The sequence below is a fragment of the Petaurus breviceps genome, unplaced genomic scaffold, assembly GCF_028583685.1.
Source record: "Petaurus breviceps papuanus isolate PSGF00001 unplaced genomic scaffold, PetGlider_PUasm1.0 186, whole genome shotgun sequence".
NCBI lineage: Eukaryota > Metazoa > Chordata > Mammalia > Diprotodontia > Petauridae > Petaurus > Petaurus breviceps.
Genome location: NW_027185798.1, coordinates 8982901 through 9001126, shown reverse-complemented (window position 1 = coordinate 9001126; position 18226 = coordinate 8982901). Strand labels below are relative to the sequence as shown.

Below are 18226 nucleotides of genomic sequence, written 5' to 3'. Positions count from 1 at the left end.
CTTAGCACAGGCATAGAGTAAGCATCAAAAAAAAATATTTTTTTTAAGCTTGTTGACTCACTGAGTGAAAGGCAGAAACGAATCTGAAGGACACACAGGAAGGCAGACGGATGCAGGACGGGCTGCAGGGCGGGCTCTTTTTTTGCAAGTGTATGTGGGGTTTTGGGGGGGTATCTAAAAATATACTGCGAGTTAATTTTTTTGTTTTTATATTACCTTAATTTCTCTCCATGTATCTCCATCTCACTGCGGCCCCAGAGAAGCATCCCTGAAAACAAAGTTTTTAGAGAAACTGAAAAGCAGTTTAGCAAACTGAGCCAACAAGGAAGTGAGACGTACCAGGACTCCCCCACCGGGCAAAGGACAGGAGACACACAGACACAGACACAGACACAGACACACACGCGCGCTAGGGCGCCTGGCGTCTCCCTTAATACCATCCTGGTCAATTTCCTCCTTCACCCTCCCCTCTTTCCCTTCCCCCCTCCCTTCAGTTTCCTCCCTCTTCCTGCTCCCGCCCCTTCACCTCCCTCTGTTCTCCAGTGCGCAGGCGCAGGAGGGGCGTGGCTTACGCTTTGGGCGCACACTCTCTGGCGTCAGGGGGCGGGTCGCGTCTGGTGGCGTCAGCGCGCCGCCCTGGCCGGTGGCGGGAAGGGGCCTCTGTGATAATGGAAGTGGAAGAGAATGGAACTGTCCAGGTCCCGGCCTCGGCCTCGTCCGCAGGCTCGGCCCCGGGCTCGGCTCCCGGCAAGGCCCCCGGGACTCACTACGAGCTGCCCTGGTGAGCGAGGGCCGGGGCCCGGGGGGAGGGGCTCAGGAGAGAGGGGGCGAGCATCCATCCGGCGGTCAGCAAACATGCATTGATTAAGCGCCAGTTGTATGCACAGCTGGGCCGAGGCCGGGGTGCAGCAAACCCCACCCGCAGGGGGCTCAGCCTGAACTCCGGGCTCGTGTGCAGAATGTTCGGTAATACAAGAACAAAGGCTGTCCTGGAGGAACGTGGGGGTTTTATGGGTGCGAGCAGAAGGACGGCATCCTAGGCAGGGGGCACGGGCTGCACAAAGGCCTAGAGATGGGAAATGGAGGGCCCAGGATGCAGCCCTGCAGAAGGGCCGAGGGGGACGGGGGGCAGGGCTGTGTGGGTGGGGGGAGCGGGGAGGGCCCTCGGTGAGGCCCGCAGGGAGCTTTGGGCGGGTCTGTTAGCCAGAGACTCCGTGATTCCCCAGTGGATTGTGGGCCCCTCTGCCTGTTTTTGTATCCCTGGAGCATAGCATCGTGCTGAGTACACAGTAGGCGTTTAATACATGTTTGTTAATCGTTAATGCCTCATGTTTGTTCACAACATAACGTATCTCACAGTCATTAGTAGGTGACGCCTCCTGAGCTGAGCACTTTACAACCTTCTCATTTGACCCTCACAATGAGAGGGGGATGCAGGTGCTATTATTATCCCATTTTACAAATGAGGAAGGTGAGAAAAACTGAGGTGAAGTGACTTGCCCAGGGTCTCACGGCTAGGAAGTGCCTGAGGTGCCATGCTTTGGACCTCAGTTTCCCCATCTGTAAAATGAGGGAGTTGTTCAGATGACCGCAGAGGTGCCTTCCTAAGAGCCCATGAATGGGGACGTGACAACATGCAGTGAATGTAAATTTTTTTTTTTTTATTTTTGGACAGGGTTGAAAAATACAGGCCGATGAAACTGAATGAAATTGTGGGGAATGAAGACACTGTGAGCCGCCTGGAGGTGAGGCACCTGAGGGAGGGTCTTGAGGCTGGGCTGTCTCTGCTGGGTGGGGGGAGTTGCATGAAGGTGATCCCCAGCTGTTTGACAAGCTTCTTCCTGTCCTTACCTTCTTGTTATGTAACAATACACCCCTTCAGAAGGTTCCCTAGGACCCTGGGCGGAAGCCACAGCCTCAGCATGTCCAGGGGCCCCCTCACATGCGGGCGTTCAGACCCACATAGCTCCTTTGGGGGAGATTCCTGTTGAGAAATGGGACAAGGTAAGCTCTGGGATCCCTTCACATTCTCTTTAAATACACCATTGCCATCATCAATCAACCAATCCAGGAGCACTTAAAAATTTAATATTTTTATTTTTTCCTCAATTACATGTACAATTTAAAATTTTTGTTTTAAAAAACTTTTTTGAGTTCAAAATTCTCTCCCTCCCCCCCACATCGAGAAGGAAAGCTGTTTGATAGGGGTTATACACGTGCGGTCGCGTGAAACATCTCCGTGTTAGTCACATTGGAAAGAAAACATAGACACAAAAAAAGAAAGCGTTGCTTCAGACCCCGTCCCACAGCACTTTCCCTGAGGATACATAGTGTTTTTCATCGTAAGTCCTTCAGAATGTCTTGGGTCATTGTACTGCTGAGAACAGCCAGGTCGTTCACGGTGGATCATGATACAATGTTGCAGTTTCTGTGTACAATGTTCTGGTTCTGCGCGTTTCACTCAGCATCAGTTCATGTAAGTCTTCCCAGGTTTTTCTCAGACCCGCCTGCTGATCTTTTCTTACAGTCATATACACAGCTTGTGCTTTTGCTGGGCCTTCCGCTGTCGGTGGGCATCCCCTCGATGTCCAGTTCTTTCCACAGGAGCGTTTTTAAGCCTGCTCTGTGCCAAGGACTGTACTTAGGTGCTGGGAATCCAAAGACAAGGTCGGGTCAAGTCAGCAACTCTGTATTTTACTAGTAGATTATTATGAATGACTTGGAGTGTTTTTTTTTTTAACATGTATACATAAATAATTGTTGATTTATCTTTTTTTTTTTTAAAGCAATCGGGGTTAAGTAACTTGCTCAAGGTTACACGGCCAGGTATTTCTGGGTGTGGTGCTAAGTATCTGAACCCAGATTTGATCCAAGTCATCCCGACACTGGAGCCGGTGCTCTTACTCGCTGAGCCACCTGACCGCCCCTGATTTATCTTTTATAAGACTTTTTCCCAGTCACCTGCTTCCCTTCTTATGTTAGGTGCATTGATGTTGTCTGTGCAAAAGCTTTTCAGCTTCTTGTAATCAGAGAGATCTCTCTTATGGCCTGTGACTGCCTCCACTCCCTGTTTAGTTGGGAACATATCTCCTCCCACTCCTGAGCATTTATTAAGCCACCTACTGTGTGCCATGTGTGCCCTCATTCACTCAGGAATGCTGACTTGGTGCTGGTGTGGTCCTGGGGTAGAGAGGATGGGCAGGATGGGCTTACCCCTGACCCTAACCAGGCAAATTCTGCTTTTTCCCCATAGGTCTTTGCAAGAGAAGGAAATGTGCCCAATATTATCATTTCTGTAAGTACTCACTCTTGGGCCCCTTCAGTTTCATTTTCCTTTAAACAAAGGCAAGAAAGCCCCATGTGAGTCTGTGGGCATTTATTAAGCACTTGCTGTGTGCTGGCTAAGCCCCAGGCAGACCTGGGGGCTGGCTTCAGGGGACTTAGGTTCTTGTGGGTGGGACTGTGTGGGGGTAACTCTGGGGAGGATGTGATCCCTTGAGGGGTGCTCTGGTAACTGGGGATGCCTGGAAGATTCTGGCAGAAAGTGGGATTGCAGCTTAGCCTGGAAGGAAGCCAGGAGGGAGGGAGAGCATTCAGGAGTATGGACAGAGCCCCTGGGGTTCTCACTCTGACTGACCACTCAGCAAGAGGGGCAGGACGGGTGAGGCATGTCGCTGCCCCAAACTTCTGTTTTCTCGTCTGGAAAGTGGGGTAGGGATGCCCTGCCATACTTCCTGTCCACGGTCACCTGTGAGGCCCCTCACAGGGTCATGACTTGGAACATCCAGTGGGAATGTAAGTGACCTTTGGGATGGCCTTTGGGAGGGGCGGGGCTCCTTCCAATGCATTGAAGCCCTCATGGGAGAGTCTGTTCTAGGGTCCCCCAGGGACTGGTAAAACAACCAGCATCCTGTGCTTGGCCAGGGCCTTGCTGGGCCCCTCCCTGAAGGACGCTGTTCTGGAGCTGAACGCCTCCAATGACAGGTGAGTCCTGGCCTCTCAAGAGTTGGCACGCTGGTGTGTGTATGGCTTTGCTCATTAGACATAAAACATTGCTTATCTCCTCCCCGCCCCATTGCTGCCCCCCCCCCCCCAGTTTATAGGAATTAATAAAAGTAAGGAATTATAAAATGTGGTCCTGGGGAACGCAGACTGCCTTTTTTGTTTTTTTGCATTACAAATAAATTTTATTTTCAATTCATAGAACAAAATAAGCATTTCCCTAACACAGTACAATAAAAAAGATGATTGCGCATGAAACTGCAAATCTCCTATATATGGCTTGCTGTTCCCTCTAAATATACCAAATTATCATAGACATTTCTTGGTTGTTTTCCTTTTTTCTTCCCTCCTCCCCCTGGCCTGCCCTAGAGATGACTGCTGTCAGACACAAGTGCACACTGCTGTTTACCAGTTCTTTCTCTGGATACAGACAGCGCCTCTTTTCCTATGTCCTTTATTTTAAATTTGTGTATTTATAACAGTCAAAACGGCGTAGCCCCTCGAAGCCATTCTCACAGCAATCTTGCTGTTACCATATACGACGTTCTCTTGCTTCTGCTTGCTTCACTCTTCATTTCGTGCAAGTCTTTCCATGTTTTTCTGAGATCGTTGGGCTCATCATTTCTTACTGAACAACAGTATCCCATCACCACTCATTCAGCCTTTCCCCAGTTGATAGGGCTCCCTGCAGTTTCCATTTCTTTGCTAGAAGAGCTGCTATAAACTTCCCATTCACATTCAAAGTTATAATTAGGATTTGTGGACTTGCCTCCCATCTTATTTTTACTCACTATTTTCTTGCTCAGCCTCTCTTTTTAACCTTTCACTGTTACCTTCTCTTTCCCACCCCTCCAAGAGTGCCCCCCATCACCTCCCACACAAAGTCAGCACATACTCTACATAGTATGGATATTTCAGAAGTTCCTTCATGAGTGATCATGGCATTTGGAGCTAGAAGGACCCAGCTGTCACCCAGGACAGGGGGTCTTCTCCTTGGTTGTGTCCTGGACCCCTTCTCAGTCATAGTTTTAAATGCATCAAATCTATAGGATTTCAAAGAAAACTAATCATATTGAAATAGTGGTCAAAAAAGTTTTAAAAACAAGTTCATGGAGCCCATGTTAAGAATCCCACTGTACACAACTCCTGCCCCCTTATTTTACTGATGAAGAAACGGGCCTGGAGAGAGAAGGGCCCCTTGGTCACTAACTGGAAAGAGCTCCTGCCTTCTTCCCTCAGAATTTGGATTTGAGGCAGGCAAATTCTCAGTATTTTGTATGTCAGATGAAAATGGCCACTACATCGAACCTGCATAAAATCCTTTGCTTGGAGATCCTTTATTGGGTTTGGACAGCACACTATGGGAAGCTGAAGGAGGGGCTGTTGTGACAAGAACAGGGATTTGGAGGCCCTGGGCCAAGCGTTCCAGCCTTGCTGCTGCCCAGCCTCAGTTTCCTCAGCCTGAAAATGGGGCCAGACCAAGCTCGGGAGGGTCAAGGGAGGAAGCACTTTGTGAGGCATTTTCCTTGTGGGTCGGTCTTTGCTGCTCCTGGGGGAATTGGGGTTTGCCTTGGGAAGGACTGAAAGATTTGGCTTTGTTGTTTCAGGGGCATTGACGTTGTGAGGAATAAGATCAAGATGTTTGCCCAGCAGAAGGTCACCCTCCCCAAAGGCCGGCACAAGATCATTATCCTTGATGAAGCAGACAGGTGGGTGGGCAGGCCTCTCACCTCGAGCTGTGTGCAGGGGGGTGTTTGGCCTCCATCCCCCTGTCTTTTGTGGTGCCCCTAAGACGGGGGGTGGGGATGGGAAGCCAACACCCGCCTCTTTGGGGGGATGGACTTCCCACGTCTTTGGGAATCTTATCAGCAGAGCCCAGGCCTTAACCTCATTTTTGGTTGATGAAGCCATCATTTGTCAGATGACTCAGGAATGCTTTTGTGGGTTTGTGTGTGAGTGTGCGGCCTCCTCGGCCAGATGAAATCTGAGTGAGGCTCTCCATGGAGGTGCTGGCTCAGGGCCGAGCGCTATTGGCCATCCGTGGGATGGCCCCAGGTTTTCATGGGAGCAGGGACAGCCCCACGTTGCACAGCCAGGCCTCTAGCAGACGTTTGCCAAGGTTGTGTCTCTTAGAGGAGTTGGAGGAAGGACCGAGGAATGACCGTGAATGTCAATGGCACTGGACATAATTGACCATGTGGGATTGCTCCCCATGGGTCACTCTAGAAAGCTGCTGAGCCGGGGGTCTGGGGAAGGGGATCCTGGAGCTCAGATGGGGGAAAAAGTGGTGTCTATTTTTGTTAACCTGGAATGGAAATTTAGCATTTCTTTCAGTGACTGATGTAGGCAGCAAACGCCCTTCCGAGAAGGAGGCTGGGTGCTTTGCCAGACCGTTGTCAAAGTAGCCCAGCTTTAGGCGCCCTGTCCTCTCCCAATGGGATGTCATTTCAATGTCTGGGGAGGTGGGCTCACTCCTCTGACTCACTGTTGAGGCCCTCAGACCATGGAGAGATGCAGAGCTATGGGGGGGGGGGGGCATCTCATCCAGCCCCTGCAGTATACAGATGAGGAAACTGAGGCCTGGGGAAGGGAACGGACTTGGGGCCATAGGTCACAGATTTAAAGCTGGAACAACCTTGGAGATCAGAGTCTGGCTCCTGCAGTTTACAGATGAGGAAACCAAAGCCTGGGGTGAGAGGTGTCAATAGGCTTTGCTCAGCTCTCAGGGCTCACAGCTCAGAGTCATGCGGCCTCCAGGGAGGAGGAGCCACCCCAGCTTGGGAGGGTCCTGGAGGTCATTGCCCCTTTGTTCCCGGGGCCAGGTGACCCACTGAGTGTCTTCTCCCTCCTAGCATGACCGACGGAGCCCAGCAGGCCCTGAGGAGGACGATGGAAATCTATTCCAAGACAACCCGCTTTGCCCTTGCATGTAATGCCTCGGACAAGATCATAGGTGAGGATGGGCTGTGGAGCCCCCCCCTCCTGCTGCTGCCCGTGGCCACCTCACGCTGCAGATGGAGAGCGGGAGGGGCTGACTGGTGCTGAGCCCCCTGCCCCCACCTCTGCCACTGACACATGAGGAAACCGAGGCCCAGAGGGGCAAGGATCACATGACTAGTAAGGGTCTGAGGGAGGGTTTAAACTCCTGTCTTCCTGATTCCCCGGCCCAGTGCTTTGTACCCCCTGTGCCCTGATTCCTCTCTGCCCTCCTCCAAGCCCGTCACTTAGGGTCCCGTTCGTGCCCCTCTGTCCCCTCCTCCCTGGATGGCTTCATCCTCCTTGCCCCCTCAGCTCCTCTGTGTGAACCTTTAAACCCACCTCAGCCGCAGGCATCTTCCTCTCCACCCCGAGTTCCTCTGGCATACCCTGCCTGTGTTTGGCATTTCACGTGTTCACCTCCTCTTGTTAGCGTGGTGTGCACCCATCTAGGGCCCCGCCAGATGGGGAGCCCCCTCGTGGGGCACTTGCCATAAGCCCACGGCCCTGCCAGCCTGGCGCGGTGCCTCATGGAGGGGGGCCTCACGCGGTAGCCGCTCATTGAGTTTGGAAACTGCTGAGACTAGTGCAAAGAGAGGTGGCTTTGCCAAGGAAACCAGGCTGCCTGTAGCCTGGCCGCCGCTGGCGCTCTGCTTCCTGCTCTCTGCAGGAGTGTAATGAAGTGCAGAGGTTCGGTAGGATCGGCTTTGCCACCAGGTGAATGTGGCAGGCATTATTTTAGTCTGGGCCTCGCTGTGACTGCTGGGGAAGGCCACTTCCTGTGGGAATCCCAGGCTCCCCTGTGTTTAGAATGCATCATCCTAGGCCTGTGCAGACACCCTGAGCGCTCCAGGTGCCGCTGGGTTCAGAGAACACGTTGTGTTCGGGCTCCTGGAGTCTGTTCCCTGTTACAGCTTCTGGCTGTAAGTGTGGAAGTGAAGCTTGGTGTCAGCAGTGCCGCCGTTGGGGCCTGCACGCCTTGGGGTTTGATGGAATATTATTGTGCTGTCAGAAAGGATGAAGGGCACAGTGGGGAAGACGTAGGTGAACAGTGGGGAGTGAAGGGAGCAGAAGCAGGAGGAGAGTTTAGACAGTAACAGCAGTATCATAAATACAACAACTTTGAAAGGCCTGGGATCTGTCAAGGCCATGACCAGCCCTGCTGCCCACCTCCTGACAGAGGTGATGGACTCAGAAGGCAACTGGGTGGTGCCATCGTGCGCAGAGCGCCCGGCCTGGAGCCAGGAAGGCCCGAGTTCAAATGTGGCCTCAGACACTCACTAGCCGTGTGACCCTGGATAAGTCACTTCACCACGTTTATCTCAGTTTCCTCATCTGTCAAATGGAATAATAAAGGCTTACTTACTACTTACTAGGCTGGTTGTGAGGATCCAGTGAAATAATACTTCTGTGTCTGAGGACGTAGGGACGCTCAGCAGCAGGGGTGAGATGAGAGAGTGTGGGGGAGGATCCAAGTGGCGGGTTGGAGGCTCTGCTGAGAGGCACCAGGATGTCTGCTACACACCGGGACCAGACACATAACCCTTCATCCTCCTTCAGAGAACTCGAGCGGCAGGTGTTGGATGGGCAGAGATGGGAGAAGGGAAGGACAAAGAGTCCCAAGCTAGTGCCAGGAAAGCCTGGGTTCAAATCCCGTCTCAGACACTCGCTGACTTTTTAACCCTGGACTGATCAGGGCCTCGGACAGGGTCCTTCCAGCCCCAGCCGCTTCTGAGCGAGAGAGCCTCCAGTGGAGCTGGGATGGAGCTCAGGACAAGGCCTCCAGTGGCAGAGTCGCTGGCCTGTAGGGCAGGGTGTTCAGGAGGCGCCGCTGATGCACAGGGTGGACTCCGGGCACGGGCAGGGATCGCTGAGTCTCATGGGAATCCGGCTGAGGTCACGGGCAGGTGCAGCCCCAGGCAGAGGACGACGTTTGAGTTTGGCCGGAGCTTTCCCTTTCCCTTTTCCAAGGGAAGCCAGACTTGTCCTGGTGTAGGCCTTTGCTGCCTTTGAAGGCCTTTGTTGGCTCATTCGTTCACTCCCCAGACATTGCCTGAGGGCTGCTGGGCTGGGCCCAGGGGGACAGGAGGAAGGCGCAGAGCCACAACCCCCCAACAGCCTGTCCTGCTCCTGTCGCTCTTAGAACCGATTCAGTCCCGATGCGCTGTCCTTCGGTACACGAAGCTGACTGATGCCCAGGTGCTGGCGAGGCTGATGGCCGTCATTGAGAAGGAGAAAGTGGAGTACACAGATGATGGGCTGGAGGCCATCATCTTCACAGCCCAGGGAGACATGCGGCAGGTAAGAGGGAGAGCTTCCCTGGCTGGGGGAGGGGGCCAGAGCTGGGTTTCACGGCAGGGTGCTCAGGGGGAGCTCTGCTCTCAGCAGGGTGCCCCCCTCCCTTCCCCCACAGGCACTGAACAACTTACAGTCCACCTGTTCTGGCTTTGGCTTCATTAACAGTGAGAATGTATTCAAGGTAAGACAGCCTGGTCTGGTGGGAGCTGTGCCCCCCTCCCCTCTGCTCCTGTTTCTCGGGGCCTTTCACAGAAAACGTCCCGTGGGAGCTTCCCTTCTGGAATGAGGAAAGTGCAGAGAATTTACCCCATTTGCACAGTGTCTTCTCCCACCTTTGACTTGCAGACCCAGACCAGGGGCCATAGCATCCCCAGCTAAGCATGAGTTTTGCATTTTGCATTTTAAATAGACTCGTGTTGCATGTCAGAATGAATCTTTAAAAGCCATTCATAACTTGTGGGCTAGATCTGGGCCCAGATCTGAATCCTATTGTTCTTCTTGTGGGGGCAGGAATAGATTCGAGCAGCGCCCCCCCTCCCCCCCCCCGTCTGTCAGGAGGCCTAAGGGACAGACAGATGGCCACCCCAGCAGGCCAAGGAGTCCTGCACGAGCATCCCCTGGGGAGTTTTATGCTGTCCTGACAGTCTGCTGGGATGGGGGCTACTTTGGGGTTTTGCCACCTGAGGCGGGTGGGAGCAAGGGAGGGGAGGCCAGGGCTGCTTCTAATAAGACCTGAGGGTAGGCTGTTCTCCAAGGGCACAGGGGAAGTGAAGCTGGGCCAGCCCTCAGCCTTAGGCGTCTAGAGCCGGAAGGGAGCTAAGGCCCTGTTGAGTCTGACCCCTTCATTTGACAGGTGAGGAAGCTGAGGCCCAGGAAGGTGGAGCATTGGTCAGAGGTCATACGGGCAGTAAGAGGCCCGGTTCTCTGGCCCCATAGCCAGGGCTCTCCTCATTCTGCACATAGAGGGTCCCAGGGTGATGAGGCTGGTGAAGGGCCAGCTTGTGGCCCTGGGCTACAATAGGATTCCTCTGGGCCAGTGAGTCGCTCTGTTCTCACTGGTCTTGGAAAGGTCACTGGCCAGTGCAGATCCGTGTCCACAGCAGCTTGCTCAGTTCTGCCAGGCCCAGGCCTCCCTTGTCCAGGGGCTGCTCTCCCTATGTGCTTTCCTGGGGGTCAGCCCTGCTCACTGGCTGCTGTCCTTCCCAGGCCTGGGGTCACACTCTGCCCCTTCCTGCTCCCAGGAGCACCATCGTCCCCCGCAGCTGCCCTTTGAGTTCTGCCCGAGCCAGCACAGGTGCCCGTTTTAGCGCTTCAGGGTCTGCGGTCTCCCTTGGCACCTCTCTTGGCATGGTTGTCTTAATCCAGGGGTTCCTGTGCTTAAGGTTCGGCAGTGGTTTGATCCAGTGGGAAGCACACCACTTGCTCTGGAGGCAGAGACCCTGGGCAAGTCATTTAACCTCTGTTTGCCTCAGTTTCCTTACCTGTAAAATGGCAGTAATAACAGCACCTGCATCACAGGGTTGCTGTGGGACCAGACAAGACAATGGACTTAAAATGATGCACCGACTCTAAGATGCCGTGTGAATGCTGGCTGAGATCATTGTGACTTTCCTTATTGCCATTCAGTTCTGCCTGTCTTGTTTGACCTTGGGCACTGCAGATAATCTCTGTGGGCCTCAGTTTCCCAGTCTGCAGGGTGGGGATATTGATGGCTCCCACCTCACAAGGTGGCCCTCAGCACCCAGTAAGACAACTTTTATAGATGCTGGCTCCCACCCCATGCACCATGCCTGTGTGACCTTGGAAAAGTCAGTTAACCTCTCCGGGCCTCAGTTTCCTCATCTGTAAAATGGGGGGATGGCTCTAGACAACCCCTGAGGATTGGTGATTGCGTGGGCTATCTACAGGTGACGGCATCTGCCTCATGATTAGATGAACAGCGAAGTAGAGAGGGGTGCTGTAGCGGCCCCCAGGGCCCGGCCCGGCCTGGGGTGTGTCTGAAGTCCCCCAGCGTGCTCTGCTTCTCTCTGGTGCAGGTTTGTGATGAGCCCCACCCCCTCCTGGTGAAGGAGATGCTGCAGCATTGTGTAAGCGCCAACATCGACGAGGCCTACAAGGTTTGACCCCCCCCTCCCTCCCTCCCCAGCGGCTGCCCTCTCCCCAGAAACATCTCAGGGGCTGGGGTTGGCTGGGGATGACGAGGGACGTCCCAGAGGGCCTGGCTGGCTGAGGGCCGGTATGCCCAGGCCATTGCTGCATGAAGGCTGGTCAGGCCTTGGCTGGAAGGGGTTGGAAATGTCTGGAGGGGATGGATTCCCTGGTAACACACCTGTGTCAACGGGCTCACTCGGCCACTGCCTAGCTCGGCTCCTCCTGCCCAGAGGGGCGTGGGTGCCTCCCAGAAGCCCCCTGCAGTCCCCTGTGTCTCTTCTCTGCCCAGATCCTCGCCCACCTCTGGCGCCTCGGCTATTCCCCAGAAGACGTCATCGGCAACATTTTCCGTGTGTGTAAAACCTTCCAGATGCCCGAGTATCTGAAGCTGGAGTTTATCAAGGTTGGTGGCAATCCAGCCAAGTCAAGGGTGTCTGTGTCACTATAGAGATGCTACAGGGACCTGGGAATGGGAATGGCCGGGACCCCGCCCCCAGCCCCACCCCTGGAGGAGCCGCGTCCTCCCCCAACACACCTGGAGTGGGGGGGAGGGGGGGCCTGCCTCCATGAAACTTGTGCAGCATCTGCATTATGTTTGCTGAGCTTTCCCTCACTTTGTTGTTCTTTGGGCAGGGCAGAGCGTCTGTGCCCCAGCTCCTAAGGGATTCCTAGTTTGGGCACCGCTATCTGATACTTTCCCCTGATTCTCCCTGACCCAAGGCCCAGACTAGTTCTGAGCTCCAGGCTGGGGGGCTCCCTTCCTCTTGTACATGGCCTGCAGACTGGCCTGGATCATGTTAGGGACTAGGCTGAGCTCCCCTGAGTGTAGCCTGCTGTGCTCAGGGGCTCTCAGCCCCCCACTGCTTTTAGGGGAAGGAAGGGGTGAGAGCTGCCTTTGACCAGATGGAAATGGGTGGGGTCTTCCAGGAGATTGGATATACGCATATGAAAATAGCGGATGGTGTGAACTCCCTGCTGCAGATGGCGGGCCTCCTCGCCAGGCTCTGCCACAAGACCCTGGCGCCTGCAGCCAGCTAGAGAGTGAGCCTGGGCATCCACGTGTGGAGGGCACGGCCTCTGTGGACCTGGGACCACGTCCTCCCTGGCTCTGCTGGGGAAGGGGTGTATGGACCTTGCACTTGGACTGGCCCCGATGAAGACCAGCGGCGTGGCATCCCCTGCTTGTGTTGGGATGGGGAAAATAAAATGTCAGAATTTGGAGCATCTTGTCATCAGAAACACTTTCCTTAGGTAGAGGCCTCCCTTCTGTGCCCCCTCATCAGCTTCCACAGACTGCAGACTGACCAGCAGTGTTCCTCTCCCTCTCCATCCTCAGCTCCTCAGAAAGCCCAGAGGGGCTGGTGCAGTGTAAGGTCCCAGGCCAGCCTGGCAGAGCCCGAATGTGGGAGCCGGAGGGGGTCTGGAGCTCCCTCAGAGAGGCTGAGCCTGACTAGGGCCACACAGCACCGAGGGACAGGCATCACCCAAAACCCAAATCTGCTCACTAGAAAATAATTTCCTTTTCCATGCTCTCATAGAAAGCATTTGCTTTTCATATGCTGTTTTTTCAGTTGCAACCAAGTTTGAATGCCAGTCCGGCTCCCTTTTTGAGTGTTGGATCCTTCCAAAAGTGCAGTGACCTGAAATCTTTGTCCTCCCCAGTAAGGAAGAGGTGCCAGCCTTCAGCAGAGGGTCTGCTAGGGACCCCCCAAGCCAGGGAAATGCCAGACCCCTGAGAATAAGGAGCATAAGTTCTGTTGTGTTAAAGTCTAAGCCTCCGTGCCTCCGAGGTGTTCAGAAACATTTCTTGATGAATTGAGGTCAGGAGCAAAGACAGGGTGGGGGGTGAGGGTCCCAGGCCCCCCCATCCTGCTATGTGACCCTGGGTCAGTCCCTGCGCTTCTCCATAATATGATGGGTTTGATTCATTCTTAAAGGTCCCTTCCATTGTTGACATTTTCTGAGGTTTTGGTGACCTAAAAGTAATCACGCTATGGGTGGAAAATCTTCAGGTTTAGCCTTGTCTGGTGTGAAGAAAGGTCAGATTGCTCACCGGCTCTGCTCTGATGACCTACTTAGGAGTGTCTTGCCTGTGCCGAGGTTAATCCCGATGGTGACCTCAGCTTTGTCACCAGAGGAAGGATGCTGGAGGTGCATCCAGGCCACGAGCACAGCTGAGAATTGTGGGGGGCCAGGGGCCTCCCCTTGTGCTCTCAGCCTCTCCCACATCTCCTCCCTCGGTGTTGTCTCCCATCAGTACAGGGGACGATGTTCATACTCTGGATGGGCAGCACAGGGCAGCCCCGCCCGCCTGAGAGGGCCAGGAGCCCGTTGAGAGCCTCTGCTTCCCCCTGAGGAGCCTGCACAGAAGGGGCCTTGGTTAGGACAGCCAGCACCCCCTTTACTGCCTTTGTGACCCAAGAAGGGGAGTACCTTAGTCCTTTTGAGCCTCAGTCTGCTCATCTGTAAAATGGGGATGTTTTTACTACTGCCTACCCTATAGGTGTATGTGGTTTTTTTATTTACCTGTTTTACACATGAGTGCTGGCTTGTGGATCCATTGATGTAAGCTCACTTCTGCCCCTGAAGCCCCCCAAAGCCTCCCTGGGGGGTGGAGGAGCCCCGACTTTCTGAGGCCTCCAGCAGGGGAGCACAATCTCAGACTGGAAAAGGCATAGGCAGTGGGCCCAGTCTGAGGATCTGCCCGGCCACGCACGGGGAAGACCATCCTCAGAATGTTGGCCATTTTTGCCAGGCTGTGCCTGGGGCCTGGAAGGGTGGTGATCTCTGTCAGTGGAGGGGATGGTCCCACACCCACAGAATCCTGGATTCTTGGAATGACAAATGTCTAAAGGGGTTGAAGGCCCGACTGTCCGCAGTGAAACAAAGGGAGATACTGCTTAGCACCCGAACCATTTATTGTGAGACTTTAGTTTGAGGAAGAGGGGACATGAAGGCAGAGCATCTTTTGCCCCTGGTTGTGGCTTTTCTAATTCAAACCCTTCCCACTGGGCCTCAGTTTCCCCTTCTGCCTCCTTTAAGAAGGTCCCTGCCAACTCTAGCCTTATGCTCCTGTGATTTGTCCAGAGGCACCCACGTGCTGCTGACTGTTTCTGCCTGGTGAGCTTCACCCCACTCTGAGCCCAGCCTGATAAGGGGCTTCTCCACCACAGTCCGGCCCACTCTAGGCGCCTCCGATTCCCTCCTGCCAAACAAAGGGAGGGGCAAAGGACGCCTTTTCTGGTTTTGTTTCTCGGTTCCTCCAAAAGTGACAGGAACTATGCCCAGCCCCCAATCTGGAGGACTCCTCGACATCGGCTCAAGGATTTTGTCAGGTGCCCAAAGGGGCCAGGGAGGGAGTGGCAGGAGGTGTAGCAGAGCAGCCGTCCAAAGGCCTGGGCTCTGGTGCCAGCCTCCTCCCTGGACCCCAGAGGTGGAGGCACTCGGACAGTCTGATCACCTGCCCCAGGGCCTGGCGCTCCAGACATCCTCAGTAAACCTTTACTGACTGCCGGGAGTTGCCACCCTGGTGCTTTGGTCATAGTTAATATATTAGAGATTACATGGATGTGATGCTTTATAAGAGGTAAAGCCTCTGGGTCATTACAGAACATACAGACCCACCTACATAGATAACAGGGCCGGGGGGCCGCCGTCATCTTAGAGGCCATTCGGTCCTGCCCCCATTTTACAGAAGAGAGGACTGAGGCCCAGTGAGGTTAACACACCTGCCCAAAGGCACACATAAGTAAGGGACAGGGTGGGATTTGAACCCAGGCCCCTTGGCTCCTTCCACTATACCACACTATGAACAGAGCTTGCTTCTGACAGGAGGCAAGCCAGACAGTACCATAGGCAGTCCTTCGGCCCTAGATGGGGGAGACCCAGGAATTCCGTGGTCCTTCCTTCCTGTAGGAGCTTCTCCAACCCATCAGGGTCAAATTTCCTGGACAGTTGGGCTGTGGGTCCTTTCTACACCAGGAGCCGAGTGTCTTGGGGCCACCATATGCCAATCTCAGGGGCCAAGTGTTGGGTTTCACTTTGACCAACTGGAGCCATTCCAGGAAGAGGGAGGGAAGGGTGGTGGCCTGTGGGCCAATCCCTGAGGAAAATCCTCCCTCTGGGAGGTGTCTTGGATGGGATCAGTAGGGCAGGTCTTCCAGGAGTGGGTCCGGTGGGCACAGCTTCCTTCTGCTCCTCAGCCTGGCTACCTTCAACCAAGAGGAAAAGACAGATCCACTCATTGAGGAAATAGGTGAAATGGCAGCAGGAAGGGGTGAAAATAAAGTAACTATCTGGACAAAACTATCCCAGAAGCGTCATTTGGCATTAAAAAAGAAAGCAAAAACCTATGGCCAAGGAATGATGGGGCTAGTCAAACAAATGATAGTCTGAACCAAACCTCAGCTATCATTGGTATGGGGAACTCCCACTGAGGAAACTCCCTCTGCCAATTCGGGCCCTGACCTGTAACTTAGTCTTCATGCATTGTCTGGGAGCACTGAGGATGTAAGTGACTAGTCCAAGGTCACACAGTCCATTATGGCAAACATAAAGAATACAAAGAAATGTGGAAAGATATAATAATATCTAGCATTTATATAACACTAAGCATTCATAGCACTTAGGATCTGTAGCATTTTATAGTACTTTGCAAAGCTTTCTCTTTACATATGTGGCATAAAGAAAGCAGGACCAATGGAGTGGGGTGGCATTGGCTTAGATCTCCCTCCCCCCAGAATCTGATTCACATGAGTGATGAGAGATAAGTGCTTTAGGAACCCTCCAGGCCCCAGGGAGAAGGGCGACGATTATCACCCCTCAACCTTCCCTTTACCTTCTTACTGCAGGAGGCCCACTTCTCCATTCACATAATCTGGCTCACTGGAGTCGTCCTCTATGCTTCCTGTAGGAGATGGTAGGTCCAAGTTAGAGACCTTGCAGTACCTTACTCTGAGCGGCAATTCCCTCTAGCCTTGAGATGGGACAGCTAGGTGGTACAATCTTACTAAATTCAAATTTGGCCTCAGACACTAGTATTACCCTGAGCCAGTCACTTAATCCTATTTGCCTCAGTTTCCTCATCTGTCAAATGAGCCGGAGAAGGAAACGGCAAACCACTCCAGTGTCTTTGCCAAGAAAACCCAAACAGGATCACGACTGAAACAATTGAATAACAGCAAAGGTTGAGGTGAGATGGCTCGGTCCTTCCGGTCGTCACTGGAGATTCTGGTCCCCAAAGCGGGTAGAAAACCAGAGGAGGCTTCTCCCTGCCCCTCGTTACTTGTAGGATAAAAACAATCCCCCTCCCCACAAGCTTCCTCCCAGTCGGAGGCTGCCTCGGGGGTTTTGTCACGTTCCATTTCACCCACACCCCACTGCCCATGCAGTATCTGTGTGTGTGTCTTTGTGGTACTCCGGGCCTGGAGTGTTCACCTTCCTTCCCTCCCCCCCTTAAAGATTGGGACTTCCTTTAACTTAGGACCTACTACTTTTGGAGGCCTTTCCTGATCCCTCCCCAAATCGCCTGCACAGATGGTGTGTGTGCCTCCCTAATAGACTGTAAGATCCTTGAGGTCTTTGGTTTTGTCTGAACCAGAGCCTGGCACATAGTAGGCATCTAATAAATGTTTGTTGTATTATTGGTGGGGGATGGGGAGGAGGAGAGGAGGCGGCCCCACCTCTGCCTCTTAGAACCAAGGTGCCCCCTCCTACAGGAAGCCTTGATCCCTTCTAACTAATGATGCCTCCTCCCTCCCATTTACTTTGTTTATACGTATATGTGTAGATGTTCTTCTGATAGAATGTGGATCCTTTTAGGGCAGGCCCAGTGGCTGGCACATACATATTAGGGGACTGATAAATGATAAATTGATAAATACTGACTGAGATTCCAGCTTGCTCGCCATTGCCTCCTGTCCTTTCCACACACAGACCACACCTTCATGAGGAATTAACCCTTTATTGCTGATTTCCAGCAACTCATGTCATTTGAAAGGATTTAACTGAAGTAGGAGCCAGGTGAAGATGTAGGGGATTTTGGAGAGGTTGTTCAGTTAATTAGTCATGTCTGACTCTTCCTGACCCCATTTGGAGTTTTCTTGGCAGACACTGGAGTGGTTGGCCATTTCCTTCTCCAGCTCATTTGACAGATGAGGAAATTGAGACAAACAGGGTGAAGTGACTTGCCCAGGGTCACACAGCTAGTGCGTATCTGAGGCCACATTTGAACTGAGGTCCTCCTGACTCCAGGGCCTGGCACATTATCCGCTGTGCCACCAGCTGCCTCAGGTCAGAGCCTGTAAAGATCACTCCCCAGCGGGGAGAGGAGCAGGGCCATGGCCCATCACTGGGCACCTCTTGCTCTTTCTCCCAAACACCAAGTCCAGGACACATACTTTCCATCTTCATCGACTGTCTCCACTGCTCGATGGATGCCGAGTTCTGATAATCCTCAGATTCTTCCATGCCTGAGGACAAAGAAAGAGAGGGGTCACCAGTTAGTACAGGGCCCCTGCCCTGAGCTGAGCTTCTGTGGCCCCCCATGCTCTTCTCTGGGCAGACCAGCCTGGATACATTTGAAGGGGCTTGTCCTGGGGGTGAATGAGAAGAACCCAGCTCAGGCAGAGACTGGCATTGATAGGCTGCATCCACGAAGCAGGGAGCACAGACTGTTCACACTGGCAGCAATTTAAGGCTTGCAAAGCCCTCAACATGTATTATCTCACTGAACCTTCCTGCACCTCAGTGTCCGTATCTGTAAAATGAGGAGGTTCTAGCTGGCCTCTGCTGTCCCTTC

The 18226-nt window shown here is 53.4% G+C and overlaps 2 protein-coding genes across 2 annotated transcripts in view; one reads left to right on the top strand and one right to left on the bottom strand.

The window, feature by feature from the left end:
• The first annotated feature begins 575 nt into the window (after positions 1–575).
• RFC2 (replication factor C subunit 2) lies at positions 576–12651 on the top strand. The gene is made up of 11 exons (XM_069089499.1): positions 576–781; positions 1676–1745; positions 3254–3295; positions 3878–3984; positions 5610–5711; positions 6855–6955; positions 9122–9279; positions 9392–9457; positions 11313–11393; positions 11717–11830; positions 12355–12651. The coding sequence occupies exons 1-11, from the start codon at positions 669–671 to the stop codon at positions 12463–12465; spliced, it is 1065 nt and encodes a 354-aa protein (XP_068945600.1). The 5' UTR covers positions 576–668; the 3' UTR covers positions 12466–12651.
• A 1675-nt stretch (positions 12652–14326) lies between these two features.
• The window catches only part of LAT2 (linker for activation of T cells family member 2), a 42719-nt gene continuing 38819 nt past the window's right edge, over positions 14327–18226 (bottom strand). The window contains 3 exon segments of the mRNA XM_069089147.1: positions 14327–15638; positions 16265–16333; positions 17826–17897. Coding sequence (XP_068945248.1) covers positions 16269–16333; positions 17826–17897 — 137 coding nt within the window. The 3' untranslated portion in view covers positions 14327–15638; positions 16265–16268.